The following is a 15,708-nucleotide window of genomic DNA, read 5'->3' on the forward strand; positions in this document are numbered from 1 at the left end:
CCCCTAGGATCTCCCCTGAGAGTAGCTGAGAGAGCGAGCAACTGCAGGTGAAAAACAGAGAGGCCATAGGGTTAATTATTTCTGCCCAGAGCAGGTTTGGCCCACGTTTTCTCCCCTCTGTGGGGGTAATGGGTGCTGCTGAGTGGGCGGTGTGTTGGCTGAAAGGAGGTGGAGCTGAACAGCCCCTCCACATTGGCTATTGCTGCTGTTTGTACTTTGTTGTTTTACATTTCTTTGCAAAGAGCTGAAAGTGCAGTGCCCTCCTGATCGCAGCTGAAGGATCTGCCAGTGTTGGGGCAAAGGCAGCGAGGTAGGGCACCGCAGCAGAGCTCTCAGCTCTGGGTCTCAGCTCTGGGTCTTCCAGGCACAGGGCTCACTCGTCCAAGGTGTAGTAGTTCCCGGTGGTCCACGAGGACACTGGAATCTGGGTTCCCCAAAGGCACCTGCTGCTGCAGAATTTATCTAAATGCTACGTTCAAGCTCTTCTTTGAAAGGTGTTAACTGATGTGTGCTTTCTGTCTTTTGTCATCCTTTCTTTAGGACAGGTTACACTGACCCAGCCCGGTGAAGATCTCTGGAGACCATGACCAAGAAAAGAATTGCTGTGATTGGGGGAGGAGTGAGTGGGCTCACGTCTATCAAGTGCTGCCTGGAAGAAGGCTTGGAGCCCGTCTGCTTTGAAGGGACTGATGACATCGGAGGGCTGTGGAGGTTTCAGGTAAATCTTGTTCCTTAATGCTTGGAGCTCTCGCCAAGTATTGAACCATTGCATAAGATTTTACCTCGTGTCAGGAAGTATGATGGGCTTCACAGTGATTAAACCTGCCAGACTTCAACCTGCTGACCTCCTCTCAGCAGCCATCACCTCAGGTTCTATGCAGGTTCCTCTTTCCCTATGCTGGCAGCAAAATGGGACGCAGGTATCACTCGTTTTGTCCTTTACTGATGTCTGTGAAAATGGCACAGAGATCATTTTCATTTACAGATCTTCCTTGATTTACAATGAGGTTACACCTTGATAAGCCCATCGTAAATTGAAAATATCCTGTTACAAATGTGTTTAATACACCTAATCTACCTAACACCATAGCTGAGCCTAGGCTACCTTAAACGTGCTCAAAACACTTACATTAGCCTACACACAGGCAAAATCATCTCACACAAAGCCTATTTTATAATAAAGTGTCGAATAGCTCATGTAATTTATTGAATGCTGTAGTGAACATGAAAAACAGAATGGTTGTTTGGGTGCAGAATGGTTGTAAGTCTATCAGTTGTTTACCCTCCTGATCCTTCCAGCTGACTGGAAGCTGCCACTGCCCAGCATCACCGGAGTATGTTACAAAATATCGCTAACCCAGGAAAAGATCAAAATTCAAAATTCGAAGTGTGGTTTCTATGGAATGTGTATCGCTTCTGAACCATTGTAAAGTCAAAAAATCACAAGTTGAGCACTGTCTGTAATGAGTTTTGCCGCTATCCAGAAAAGGGTAACAATCTTGGTAGGGGGGTGTAGCAGAATGGCAGGCATGTAAAGTGGTTGCTCTTGGTCTGCGTTCATCGGTAAGTGATCTAGAATACTGCTTACAACTCCTTCCAGGAATCCCCCTTTTCAATCTCTTCTAACCTTACTGTTTTTTTTTTCTTTTCTTTCTTACCTTCCTTCATTGCTTCCTTCCTTCTTTACTTTAAACAATTCTCTAATGATTCTAGTGCTTGAATAGGATATAAAATCTGGCTGCCTTCCTTGCTTTGCACTTTTCCTTCACTTGAGAAATCAAAGCAGTAGTCCTGTCTTCAGAGAAGGGCAGAGGGCACCTGCAACTGGGTTTTCTTGTCCTTGCACAGACTCAGTTTTAAAGTTGAGTTGCTTTAATATGCACACCGAGTCCTGCAACTTGTTACTAACAGTTAAGGTATCTTCCTACTTAAATGATAGTTAAGCTTATTATATGTCAAAGAATATCACCCTCCTTAACTGATCTCCAAAGCAACATCCATTGGGTTTGCTTTTCAACTCACTTTTTAAGCCAGTGTTTTAAGTGTATTAAGGTGTCCAGATTTGTTTCATATTTCACAAAACGAACACGGTGCTGGCCAGCTACTTAAAAGTGGTTTCATTCGTTCATAGCATTCCTTAGTAGAACAGCAGTACAGTTGTTTTGCATCTGGGCTCCGTCTTGGGGACTAACTCTATTTGACAATCGTCCCTATTCGGATCTAGGGTGGATACTCCTTAGCACACCATGCATGCCTCGGTCATAATCAGTCTTGGGCATGGGCTGAAAAGACTGTTAATAAATATTTTGTAATAAATAGGAAATTTTACTTTTGAAATCCAGCCACAGCATGGTGTAGAGGTTAAGAGCATGTCTGGGTTCAAATCCTACTGTGACCTTGGGGAAAACCATTAACCCTCTCTGTACCTCTGTGTTGTCATCTTTAAGAAGGAGATAATATTGGCACCCACTTCATAGAGTTATTGTGGCGATTAAGTGAATGAATACTTATGTCATCACTAATAACAGTGGCACAATAATTGCTAAACATCAGTTATTATTCAGTTGGCCTAGAGTGTGGCCCACACATTTGGTGTCTGGTAAGCATCCTAGCCAGGTCTGGCAACTACTGACCAGGCATGAAATTAGTGAAGGGTCCACCATCCTACCTGATTATCAGGTTTTACTTCCAAAGTGGTTTAAACTTCCTCTCTGTTAAAGACCCAATTTGGAGTGTTTTCTGATTATACTCTTGGCAAAATTTCAGCACCTTATAAACTGCTTTCTTGAAAATAAATAAGCTATATTTCATCATAATGCTCTGACTGCTGTTAAGACAGACCACATCTGTGTCTATTACATTATATACAACATACATATATTTTACATATATTATAAATGCACACACAAACACCACTATATTTCTAGAGCCACGGGGGATGCCTGGCATATATTAGGCACCAAATATATTTACATTTTATAAATGAATCCTAGAGAAGCAAAATATCTTGGATGGCTGCTTAGAATGCTTGTGAAATAGAGACCTTCATTCTCACATATTCCACAGTTACACAGTTGTGGAGCCTGAGGTATTATAAACATCCATTAATTGCAGATTAAACATGTTTTACATGCTGATGCTGGTTTCCTCAAGAATTGCCTCAGATCTGCTTTTCTGTGACCCCCTTGCTTGTTATTTGGAGCCTTCCTCTCCCCCATCCTACCCCCTCTAAATTTTCTGTAATTCATTGGGGGTTTCATATATAGGATCGTCCCAAGCACTTTGGAATTCCACCATTGCTACCGGGTGTCCAGTAAGCCACTGGCAACTCAGGGCTTCCATTTTCTCTTTCTTGTAACAGGTCTCAGGGACTCAATATAAATTTCTTTCTTCTTGATCTCCTCATTAAAGTTAGACCAGACTGATGGTGAAAAGTCGGTAGAAATGTGAGACATATCACTTTAATTTTCACACTACAATATTACTTTATGAACGAAATAGCTTAAAATGATAAATCTCTTATGAAATGCTGAGGTTTTAATGAGCATGTATTGCTGGAAAATAATTTTTAATATTCTTTAGTCAATCTGAATTTTAAAAATCCTTAAAGCGTACCAAAGCAGTGCTTCTCCAACTTTAATGTGCGCATAAATCACTGGAGCTTTTGCTGAAGTGTACATTCCGATTCATTAATCTGGGGTGGTGCCAAGATTCTATATTTCAGGCAAAGCCCCAGGTGATGTTGATGCTGCTCATCTGATAACTACAGTTCACGTAGTGAGGTTCTAAAGTGTATAAGTGATACAAAGGTACCATATGGATACAATATAATGTAAAATGAGGCATATTTAGTACATTTTAATTTAAAATATAAAATTAAGTAATAAACACCCTTAGAGGAATGGGTGTTTTTAATTCTTAAATATATCAACCCCCCCCCAAAAAGACAACTGAATGGATACAAAAATACTTAAAAGAGGGTAACTGTAGAGCAGTGGCTGTCAGCTTTGGCTGCAACACTGAACAATCACCTGGGGAACTTTAACAAACTTTAACAAATACTGATACCAGTCCATCCAGATTCTGGTTTTATTGGCCTGGGTGCCAATAAAGCTCTCCACTAGCTATTTCTAATGTGCAGCCAACATGGAAACCTTTGCCCTTCAGCTTTTACCCCAGCTTTCCCAGGTGATTAATGAGGATGACATTGCATCTTTAAAACAAAATCGATAACAGTTCATTGAACAAACATTTCTGAAGCTCAGACTTTGTTAGATGGTGTGGAGATACAGGGTTATATAACCTCCTGCCACTGCCCTCAGGCATTCTGCAGTTTAGCTAAGGATGTATGGAGAAAGGACTTATGAGGTGGATGGGATAAACTCTGGTGCCCTGAGCTTTCTGGGGCCACCACACGACCTCTTACCAGCAGATCTCAACCGTGTCTACACATTAGACAAGAAGCAATTAAAACAGGGTCTCTGGGAGTAAGGACCAGGCATTAGTATTTTAGAGTTCCCCAGATGAGTCCAGTGTGAAGACAACGCTGAGAACAACAGTCCTAAGACAGCTTCTGTCCCACGGGATTCTGAGAGTCTGTCAAAGGAACAGAAGATCCACACTGTTCTCACTCCTCCCACTGAAGGGGAGTCATTTTTCTCCTTTCTTCTGCCCTTACTATTGCCTCCAGTCCCTTCAGTTCCAATTACACTACCCTACGTCCCTTGTTCTCTAGTTTCTCATATGAACTTCCTACTCAATGCGAGTCATGTGCTTAGGCAGGAATCAAGATACATCTCTAGAGGGCAGATTATTCACTGATGGTAGGAAATACTAAAATGCAGAAGCAGAAGCTTCATTTTCCACTCACTGACCCAGTACTGCTCTGCCCTCACTCTCTTTTATAAAGCAGTGAGTTGACAGTGATGAACCCTACGTAGGGTCCAATCAGGTGTTTAGAAGGGCTTGAAGGTTTTTGTTGACACACAATAACACTTTGTTGTCTTAGTTGCTTGAAAAAGAATACAAATATATGATTATTGTCACAGGGGTAAGATCTGTGATTCATTTAACTCAGTCATCCCAACACACCTGCTGTGGAAAGCATGGGTCTACTCCTTGTACTAAACTTTGAACCCTTGGATAACAGGGACAGACTTGTATTTTTTAGCATTAATATAGTGTTTTTATTACAGAGGGACTTCAGAAATATCTACTGAAAGAATGAATGAAGTTGAATTTAAAGTTAGGAATGTGTCTACCCTTGCCCCTCAAACATCTTGGTTCCAAAAGGACCCTACCACTCATTAATTTAATTTTTAAAAAAAAAAACGTGCTATATACAAACAACATGTTTAAATAAACTTTGAATTTTGGAACTGTGTTAGATTTACAGAATCATTAGGAAGATAGTACAGAGTTCCCATATACCCCATGCCCAGATATTATTAACATCTTACATTAGTATGATACATTTGTCCTAATTAATGAACCAGTACTGATACATTATTATAAATTGAAGTCCATGTTTTATTCAGATTTACTTAGGTTTTTTTCCTAATGGCCTTTTCCTGTTCCAGGTGTTCCCATCCAGAACACCACAATGCATGTAGTTGTCATGTCTCCTTAGGCTCCTCTTGGCTGTGACAATTTCTCAGACTTGTTTTTGATGACCCTGACAGTTTTGAGGATTACTGGTTAGGTATTTTATAGAATGTCCCTCAACTGGGATTTGCCTGATGTTTTCATCATGGTTAGACTGGAGTTATGAATTTTGGGGAGGAAGGCCTTAGAGGTAAAGTGCTATTCTTATCACATCATACCAATGGTACATACTATCAAACTTATCACAATTGATTGATGTTAACCTTGCCGACCTGGCTTGAGATGCTGTTTATCAGGGTTTGCCACTGTAAAGTTGTTCCTTTTTTTCTCCCTTGTCATACTATACTCTTTGCAAGAAAGTCACTATGCACAGTCCACACTTAAGGTCAAAGTTGGCTATTCTAAGCCTCTTTTCTTTCCACATAAATTTTAGAATCAGTTTGTCAATATCTACAAAATAGCTAGCTGCGATGTTGATTGGGATTGCGTTGAATCTACAAATCAAGTTGGGAAGACTGACATCTTAACAATACTGAGTCTTCCAATCTATGAGCACAGCATATCTTTCCATTTATTTATATCTTTGATTTCCTTCTTCTGTGTTTTATGGTATCTGCATATAAGTCTCATACATATTTTGTTAGATTTTTCCTAAGCCCTTAATTTGGGGGGTGTTATTATAAATAGTACTGTATTTCAAAGTCCAATTTTCATTTCTGGTATATAGGAAAGTAAGTGACTCTTGTATATTAACCTTGTATCCTGCAACACTACTATAATTGCTTATTAGTTTCAGGAATTTTTTTTTAATTCTTTTTAATTCTTTGGGATATTGTACAGTCATATCATCTGTGAATAAAAATCATTTTATTTATTCCTTCCAAGGCTGTATACTTTTATTTCCATTTCTTATCTTATTACATTAGTTAGCATTTCTAGTACAGTGTTGAATAGAAGTGGTAAGAGAGGCTGTCCTTAACTTGTTCTCAATTTTATGGGGAAATTGTCCATTTTCTCGCTATGAAGTATGCTGTTAGCTGCAAGTATTTTGTAGATGTTCTTTACCAAATTGAAGATATTTCCCTCTATTCCTAGTTTGCTGAAGGTTTTTAACATGAAGGTGTAGTATAAACAACATTTCTACAAAAATAAAAGAAAAAATCATACCTCCTTAATAAATCAATTTGTTTTTCCTACTTTCAAGTTTTATTGATTTAAAATAAATAAAATATACTCATATAACAGGGGAGACATTATACAATGTGTAATTATATAAATATGGGTAGACATAGGTATACAGTTGCCCTAGGCATACATAATATTATATACTCGGTGATTAGAATGTGACTTGCATTTTGTCATATTACTTTTTCCAGTTAAAGTTATATCATAGGCCATTTTCAATGTTTCTACACAGATTTCAAAATAATAGTTTTAAGTATCTCCAAATTCAATCTCTATAATTCACTCATTAATTCATTTCAAAGCATTTATTAAGCATCCACTATATATGAGGTACTGTTTTGATGATAGAGCTACAAAAAATAAGACACAAATCCTACTTTTGGGTACCTCATAGTCATGAAAACAAATGCAGAATATCACGTGTTCTAAGTTGCCTTGATGGCAATATGAGCGGAGAGCTTTGGCAGCTTGGAGGTTGAATGGGGCATTTAACTCAGTGGAGAGAACAAGAAATATTTCTCCAAAGAAGTGACATTTGATGTGACTCTTGAATGATAGATAGGAATTTTCCAAATGAAGAAGCTGTACTGTAGTGTTACAAAAGTTTGAAGTTGTGAAAGAGTCTGGAATGTTTCAACAACAATTTAATGACTCAGAAGCTTGAAATTAACTGAGGAGAGCACTAAATGAAGATAAAAAGGTAGATTGGGATAGATTGTGAAATATGCTGAGTTTCAAAATAAGAAATTTGCTTTTCCAAATGGAATCAGTTGAAGCCCATTAAGCAGTGGGGTGACAGGATCTGCTCTGAATTTAGCAGGATACTTAAGGAGTGGTGTGGAAGGTAAATTCTTCATCATATTGAGATACCATAATTTTCTAAACCCTTTTCCTATTGGGGGAGGGGGGCATTTTGAGTGGTTTCTAATTAATAGATATTTTAAATACTATAAAATGAATATCTCTATGCATTTGGTTTTATATTATTTTCAATTTTCCTTACAACAAATTTTTGTGAATAAGATTAAAATATCTTATTCAACTGTTTTTAAATGAACTTTGATGTATTTCATTAGTTTGTTATGCATTATGTAAATTTACTTCCTTTTTCTATATGCACCTTTCTCAATATAATTCAACATACATCTATTAAATATCTACTAAGTGCTATTTATAATTTTATATGCTGTGGGAAAGAGCATGAATACAAGTAAAGGGGCCTACAATCTAGCTGGGGAGATAAGGAATAGACTATAAGACATTATGGAGATCTTTGAATCCTAAGCTGAAAAATATACACTAGAGAAAATGGGGCAGCATCCAAAATTTTAATTAGGGCAGAGATACAGCCATACCCTAGAAAGAACACTTTGGTTGAAATAGGTAGGATAGATTGGAAGAGACTTGTAAAAACACCATTAGCAGCCAAAGGGAATGAGATCTTGAAGTATGGGGCAGAGAAATGGGAATGATCAATTCAGGATTCTGAAACTGAAAAATTCTTCTCTAAAAATGGGGGGAAAATCATCTCTAATGTGGGCAAAGCCAGTGAACACTCTCCTTTGTGGCCATTCAATGTTCAGTAACATCCATATATCTTTTTCTGGAATAAAAAGAGAAGAGGGGGCCCAAATTGGTTAAGGTAATTTTCCATAATCAAAACAATTTTTAAAAAATATAATAGAGTTGAAAAGTCATGGTTTGTGATATCTCAGTGACAGACTAATATAACAATCTGGGTAGATACTGCTTTATTTTATGTGATCACTACAACAACCCCATGAGGTAGTTAGTAGAAGTTTTTGAGGAAGCAAAGAAGTTAACCTTGCTGGGGAAAGAACAGTGAACTGGGGTTTGATATCAGCTAGAGCAATGCTTCTCTGCTTTCAGATGCATCTGAAACACTTGAGGATCTTGTTAAAAGGCAGATTCCGATTCAGTAGGTCTGGGATGGGGCCTAAGATTCTGCATTTCTAACAATCTTCCAAGTGATGCCCCTGCTGCTAGTCCACAGATCCTACTTTAGGTAGCAAGGATCTGGAGCAGTGGTTCTCAAAATTACAGTGAATTTTGTTGGGCATTAAATGGTTCTGAGACCAATTCCAATGTCTGTGTGCGTGGTCCCCAGACACCAGCAAACAATTCTCAAACACTAACAGGATGTCCAAGGATTCAACTCAATTCTGATGCCTATCTACACAGAGACAGTGTCAGATTCCACAGATCGAGGGCTCAGTTCCTCAACCCCACTTTAGACACCAGTCATAAGTCCTGGTTATTACCTGGGCTTCTGACCAACCAGCTACAGATTGGAGGTTCCAATGACCCCTTCCTTGGATTTGGACTTCAGATGCCAGTCTCACGTCCAGGTTGTTTTTTACCTATTACCTATTTTTACTTCTGACCAACTGACTATAAATCAGAAATTCCCATGATCACCCCCATCCCCACCCCTTGGGTTTGATTAATTTGCTCACAGAACACAGGAAAACCATTTACTCACTAGGTTACCGGTTTGTTGTAAAAGAATATAATTTAGGAACAGGCAAATGAAAGACATACATAGGGAAAAGGACACTGAGCTTCCATGCCGTCTCCAGGCACACCGCTCTCCCCTAATCTCTTTGGTTCACCAACCTGGAAGCTCCCTGAACCCCACTCTTTTAGGTTATTATAGAGGCTTCATGACATAGGCATGATTGATGATATCACTGGGCATTGGTTATTGATTCACTTCCAGGCCCTGTCCCCGCCCCAGAGATCAGGGGATAGGCAACTGAAAGTTACAACCCTCTAATTACAGGGTTTGCTCCATTGGTAACCAGCCCCCATCCTTAGTTGCTTTCTAAAAGTCAGCATATTAACATAACAAAGGGTACTTTTCATCACTCTCAACACTTCGGAAATTAGGAGAGTTTTGGGAGCTCTGAGCTAGGAACTGTGGAGAAAGACCAAATATATATGAGAAATATATTTTGACCATCTGGATGACCAAATATATATTTCCTATAAATCACAATATTGCAGGCATTTAGCTTATTTCATTTTTATGTTATAAATAATGCTATCATTAACATCCTTTAACATAAATCTTTGTCTACAATGCTGAATCTTTCTTTAAAAGGCTAAGTTGCAAGGATTTCATATTCTTGTCACATTGCTGTCCAGAAAACATTGTACTAAGATCTCATTTCACCTCATTTTTGCTAACACTGAGTAATTGTCTTTTAATTTAGTAAAAATGAGGTAAAATGAGAACACATAGTGGACAGGATGTAAGTTAGTACAGTGTTTCCTGGAGAACAATGTGGCAAGCGTATGAAACTTTTGAAACTTCCCTAGGCTTTGAAATATATATACTATTTAAAAGACTATTACTCAGATGGGCAGTCTCACTTGGAGTCTTATGTCATGGCAATCAGGTGACAGCTGGGACTGGACGTGTGCTATGACCCCTCTGCTCACATATTTAGAACGTCAGTTGGGATAACTAGAACTTCTGGGGGCTGGCTGCACATCTCTCTATCCCAAACATGCTCTTCATGTGGCTAGCTCAGGCTTCTTCACAGGATGGTTGTCTCAGGGTAGCTGGACTTCTTACGTGGCTGCTGATTTCCACCAGAGCAAGCTTTCTAAGAGACCCAGACAGAAGCTGCAAGACTACCTATCACTTAGTCTTGGAAGCCGTTCAGTATCATTCCAACTGCATGCTGTTGGTCAAAAGCAAGTCATAAAGACAACTTAGATTCAAGGGGAAGAGACTGCAAGAGGGCACAAATACTGGGAGATGTGAAGGGTTGTGGGGAGGGGACTTTTTTAAATTGGCATTTCTTTCAGAAAACTTTTTCAAATGTTTGTTGGCTGTTTATAAACCATGACCTTAATTCTCAAGTTGCTATGAATGCTTTTTATTTACTGCAGGAAGAACCTGAAGAAGGAAGGGCCAGCATTTACAAGTCAGTGGTCATCAACACTTCTAAGGAGATGATGTGCTTCAGTGACTATCCCGTCCCAGATCACTATCCTAACTTCATGCACAACTCCCAGGTCCTGGAGTATTTCAGGATGTATGCCAAAGAATTTGACCTTCTAAAGTACATTCGGTTTAAGGTAGGGAATTTTGTGGGTATCTCTGTGTTCGGAGTTTCAAGTAAATGAATAACTGTCCTCATTTACCAGTGCTTATGTATAGATTGGTTTGATATGCTCATGTATCTAATCCTAACCAGACAGATTCTACTCTATGTCTTCTCTATGTCTGAAAATATTCATGGAAAGGTCCCTCTTCTATGTATTTTGACTGCAGATCCAGGAAGCCACCTTCATTTCATTGCCTTTATTCTATATCATTTGATTACAATAAAACAATGAAGGGAACTGACAGGCATGGGAACTTTAAAACCTTCTGTTTCCACAACTTGCTGCTTAGCCCTTTTATACTTAATGAAGTACTTTCCAGTGCATTATTTATGTGATCACAACAACCCAGTGAAGTAGGTATTGAAAAGTTATGAGGGAACAAATAAGTTAACTCTGGTGTAGAGGGAGGAACACTGAATTGGGAAGCAAAAACTTGAATTCTAGTCTTTGCTCTACCACTAATCAACTTGTGACTTCAGACAAGTAAGTTCCTCAATGCCGATGTGTCTTAAGTTTATTTGTAAAACAAGATTATTGTACTAGATCACTTCACTGGTTCCTTCCTGCTGTAAAGTCTTCTGTGATATTCCTATCATTCTAAACCATGACCATAAAAGAATCAATACTCTGACAGCTGGCAAAAAGCCCAAATCTTCTACCTTCTGATCATTCTACTAAATCATGACTCTTTCTCTTTAACAACAAAATTAAAATGGCAATATCCAGTGCCGACTTCCAAAGTCAGTCATTTACAGCCTAGTGGTCCTTCTCTTCACTTCTTTAAACACTTATTGAACAGGTTTGTTACCATACTAAGCAGTGAAGACAGAAAAACAAAAAAAAAACAGTGATTTCACGGTCTAGTTAAGGAGATAGAAAAATGAAGAGAAATTTCATTGTAAACATAATTATAAAAATGAAGAGTTAGTGATAAATGCCACTGAAATCTATACATTGCAGCTCAGAGGAGGGACACAGCCCATCAGGGCATGAGGCATCAGACACCAGGGAAGTTTTCTTAGAGGAGATAATACCAAGCTAAATGTTGAAGGGTGAGTTTCTCCAAATGAAGAAAGAGTAAAAGGATTATTCAGGCAGAAGCACCAGCCTGTGTAAAAGCAAGAACATGATAGAGAGGAACTATAAGTAGTATAGGATGTCTCAGGTATACAAGAGGGGTATCTCTATTAGTCAACCAAGACATTATAGTCATAAACCCTAGAAGCACAGGAACAGATTCTTAATGTTTCCTTAAGCTGGGTAGAGTAACCCATATTTATTACTATTTTTTAAAGCTAAAAATTGTGCCACTGACTATCCCATCTCACACCTTCTTTCTTTATAGTTACTTGTAAAATGGGCATTTATGGGAGTCAGAGAGGTTTATTTACATAAAATATGAGCCACTGAGATGTTTCTCTACTCTGTTAGGAAAGGGAGCCCTCTAGCTCAGTCACAAGTTTAAGGCCAGACAGTGAGAACAGGACTTGTGGTAAGAAGGTATCAGAGGGTCTCAGGATATCTGGGGGTATGGGGAGGAATAGGCATTTCGTGCATGGAGTGTCTCAGAAGCACAAGAGAAGCCCAAACTTTATTCAAGTATCACATTGCCCTAGGGTATGGTCCAGAGAACTAGTAATTTGCACTTTTCTAGAAGCAGTGGAGAGTGCAACATTAGTCTGCCAACTCTGTTTTATTTAGCTTGCCTCATGGAAGTTTTCTCACTCTGACCACAGCCCCAAACAAAAAAGTTCTGATTTGTGGAGTATGAAAATGAAATACCCCTGCATGAGGCCTGTTATGTGGTATCAGCCGTTTGTTTACCCTCTGCAAGGAGAGTCCTGTCAGGGAAGATGTCCACTATATGGGCTGTGGTTATAGTGCCCTGTGGCTACCCCTTTACTTTTCAGACCACCGTGTGCAGTGTGAAGAAACAGCCTGATTTCTCCACTTCAGGCCAATGGGAGGTGGTCACGGTATCTGAAGGGAAAAAGGAGGTGAATGTCTTCGATGGAGTTATGGTTTGCACTGGCCATCACACCAATGCTCACTTACCCTTGGAAAGCTTCCCTGGTAAGTAGCCTACAAGGAAGGAAGACACTTGAACTATGCCTGTGACCTGATCCCTAAAGAATGGGAGGAATGTGGTCTGAGTGATGCCTATCTTGGGATGAAATAAAGCTTATCCTAATTCTGCATATTCTTCTGAAAGGTGATGGGGTAACTTGTATTAACGCTATTTAGGAGGTAGAGATACCAGTAATTTGGGGGACTAGAGGAAAATTAGAAGGCTCTATATTTAGTTTTACAATAATTTTAGTTTTTTAAGGATAGAAGTTGATCTGCATTAGATTGAATGAGGGAATTTTTCTTTTTTAATTTCTATTGGAGTATAGTTGATTTATAATGTTGTGTTAGTTTCTGCTGTACAGCAAAGTGAGTCAGTTATTCATATAAATATATCCACTCGTTTTTAGATTCTCTTCTCATATAGGTCATTACAGAGTACTGAGAAGAGTTCCCTGTGCTATACAGTAGGTATTTATCAGTTACCTATTTTATATATAGTAGTGTGTATATGTCAATCCCAGTCTACCAGTTAATCCCTCCCCCACACCTTTCCCCCCTGGTAACCATAAGTTTGTTTTCTACATCTGTGAGTCTATTTCTGTTTTTTAAATAAGTTCATTTGTACCATTTTTTTTAGATTCCACATATAAGCGATATCATATGATATTTGTCTTTCTCTGACTTACTTCACTCAGTATGACAATCTCTAGGTCCATCCATGTTGCTGCAAATGACAGTATTTTGTTCTTTTTTATCGCTGAGTAATATTCCATTGTATATATTTACCATGTCTTCTTCAACCTGAATGAGGGCTTTTTTAGCAATTGAGGAAACAGAAATATTGAGTTTCTAAGGAAGAAAATAAAGCTTAAAGAAAGAGCTTAATTAACAGTCTTTGACCTGGATTTTCATTCTTTGGGGAAAAAAGCACTCTATGTATACTTTAGAGTATATAAGAACATATGTACTCCAATTGGAATGGAAGTAGGTATTTACAGATGATGAAAAGAGGGGGTGGGGGATGGGCAAAATAGGTGAAGAGGATTAAGAGATACAAGCTACCAGTTATAAAATAAATCAGTCACAGGGTTGTAATATACAGCACAAGGAATATAGTCAAAATACTGTAATATTGTAATAACTTTGTATGTTGCATAATCTATATAAATATCAAGTTACTATGTTGTACATCAGAAACTGATATAATATTATGTCAACTATACTTCAATAAAAAAAAATAAACAGGATGAAAAGACAAAAGAGAATGGAGGTTTTCTGAAGCAGTTTGGATTTGTGAGTCCACAGGTCCAAAATACTAACAGATCCTGAGTTAAGCAGGCTACTTATGATAAGGAAATCACAAGGTTCCAGTCTTAGGCTATGGGAAAAGGAAACAGGCAAAATATTCAGAAAGGCAACAATGCACCTGAGTAAAAGCAGAACATATGGAGAATATATGCATAAACTCTACACACTGCAAAAAAGTGAATGATTTAACAAATGATATCAGATAAACCATCACCCAATAATTATTTTCCCTTCTCTTGTAGGAATTGAGAAGTTCAAAGGACAGTACTTCCATAGTCGAGATTATAAGAATTCAGAGAGTTTCACTGGAAAGAGAGTCATTATAATTGGCATTGGGAATTCTGGAGGCGATCTGGCTGTGGAAGTTAGCCACACAGCCAAGCAGGTTTGAATTAGTAAATTGTTTACTTTGCTTCACCAAGGAAGCTGCAGGTGGACCCAGCAGAGTGTACGGATACCTGCACACAGCCCATCAGTGCCAATGGCAAATGCAGGGCTTGGTTTCACTGCCTCAGTTGGCAACATTATGATTGATGATGTGATGGAGCCAAGGTTACAAGTTAGATTCCCATCATTCACTTGGCCTCACACTAAGGAATTTGGTCATGACCACAAACTGTGCTCATAATCTCACTCAGCTGTCTCTTCAGAGTGTGCTTCTGGCTCTGAAGAAGACCAGGTGATTGCTGGGAGAGCTTGTTAGAATGCAGCATTCAGAGTGTGGATCACCTGTTGGCCAGTAGAAGTGATAATGCTCTTATCTGAAGGAAAGTGTACTCAGTCATTGAAAGCTTTTCACTAATAGGATGTTGGAGGAATTTTCCTCTTCACTCTTCATCACTCCCCGAATGGAAAAAAGAAGTCTAATCCTTCTAGAGACAACATGGGTATCAGTATGAAAAGCATCCACATTGTAGCACAGGCAAGCAGCTCTCCCCAGCCTTTGCATACCATTAAGTAACACAGAATAACATTCACACTAAAGCAATTTCTATGTCCTTGAGGTTTTTTGGTTTGTTTGTTCTGTTTTTTGTATCATAGCTTTTGAACTGTGAAAAAAGTATCTTAATTATAAATTCCTCGAAAAAGACATCAATGATATATTTTGTTATTCACGTCTTTATTGAATCGTAACTTTGTTGGCAATAAGTAAATGCCTGGTTGTTCTTCAGTAACTTTAATTAAGCTGTGCTTCTCCACAAATTGTTTTAAAATTATTATTTTTTTTTAGGGTTGGCATTTATTTTTATTTATTTTTAACATCTTTATTGGAGTATAATTGCTTTACAGTGGTGTGTTAGTTTCTGCTGTATAACAAAGTGAATCAGCTATACATATACATATATCCCCATAACTCCTCCCTCTTATGTCTCCCTCCCTCCCACCCTCCCTATTCCACCC

At 38.6% G+C, this 15,708-nt stretch overlaps 1 protein-coding gene and 1 long non-coding RNA gene across 2 annotated transcripts in view; one reads left to right on the forward strand and one right to left on the reverse strand.

Moving 5' to 3' along the window:
• The first annotated feature begins 583 nt into the window (after nucleotides 1–583).
• FMO5 (flavin containing dimethylaniline monoxygenase 5) overlaps nucleotides 584–15,708 on the forward strand; it is a 28,347-nt gene continuing 13,222 nt past the window's right edge. Inside the window, exons 1-4 of the mRNA XM_060142377.1 lie at nucleotides 584–718; nucleotides 10,711–10,899; nucleotides 12,840–13,002; nucleotides 14,550–14,692. Coding sequence (XP_059998360.1) covers nucleotides 584–718; nucleotides 10,711–10,899; nucleotides 12,840–13,002; nucleotides 14,550–14,692 — 630 coding nt within the window. The remainder of the gene's footprint in view (nucleotides 719–10,710; nucleotides 10,900–12,839; nucleotides 13,003–14,549; nucleotides 14,693–15,708) is intronic.
• LOC132515994 (uncharacterized) overlaps nucleotides 7,995–15,708 on the reverse strand; it is a 40,304-nt gene continuing 32,590 nt past the window's right edge. Inside the window, exon 3 of the long non-coding RNA XR_009539231.1 lies at nucleotides 7,995–8,392. This is a non-coding gene — a long non-coding RNA (uncharacterized LOC132515994). The remainder of the gene's footprint in view (nucleotides 8,393–15,708) is intronic.

Source organism: Lagenorhynchus albirostris, chromosome 2, assembly GCF_949774975.1.
Source record: "Lagenorhynchus albirostris chromosome 2, mLagAlb1.1, whole genome shotgun sequence".
NCBI lineage: Eukaryota > Metazoa > Chordata > Mammalia > Artiodactyla > Delphinidae > Lagenorhynchus > Lagenorhynchus albirostris.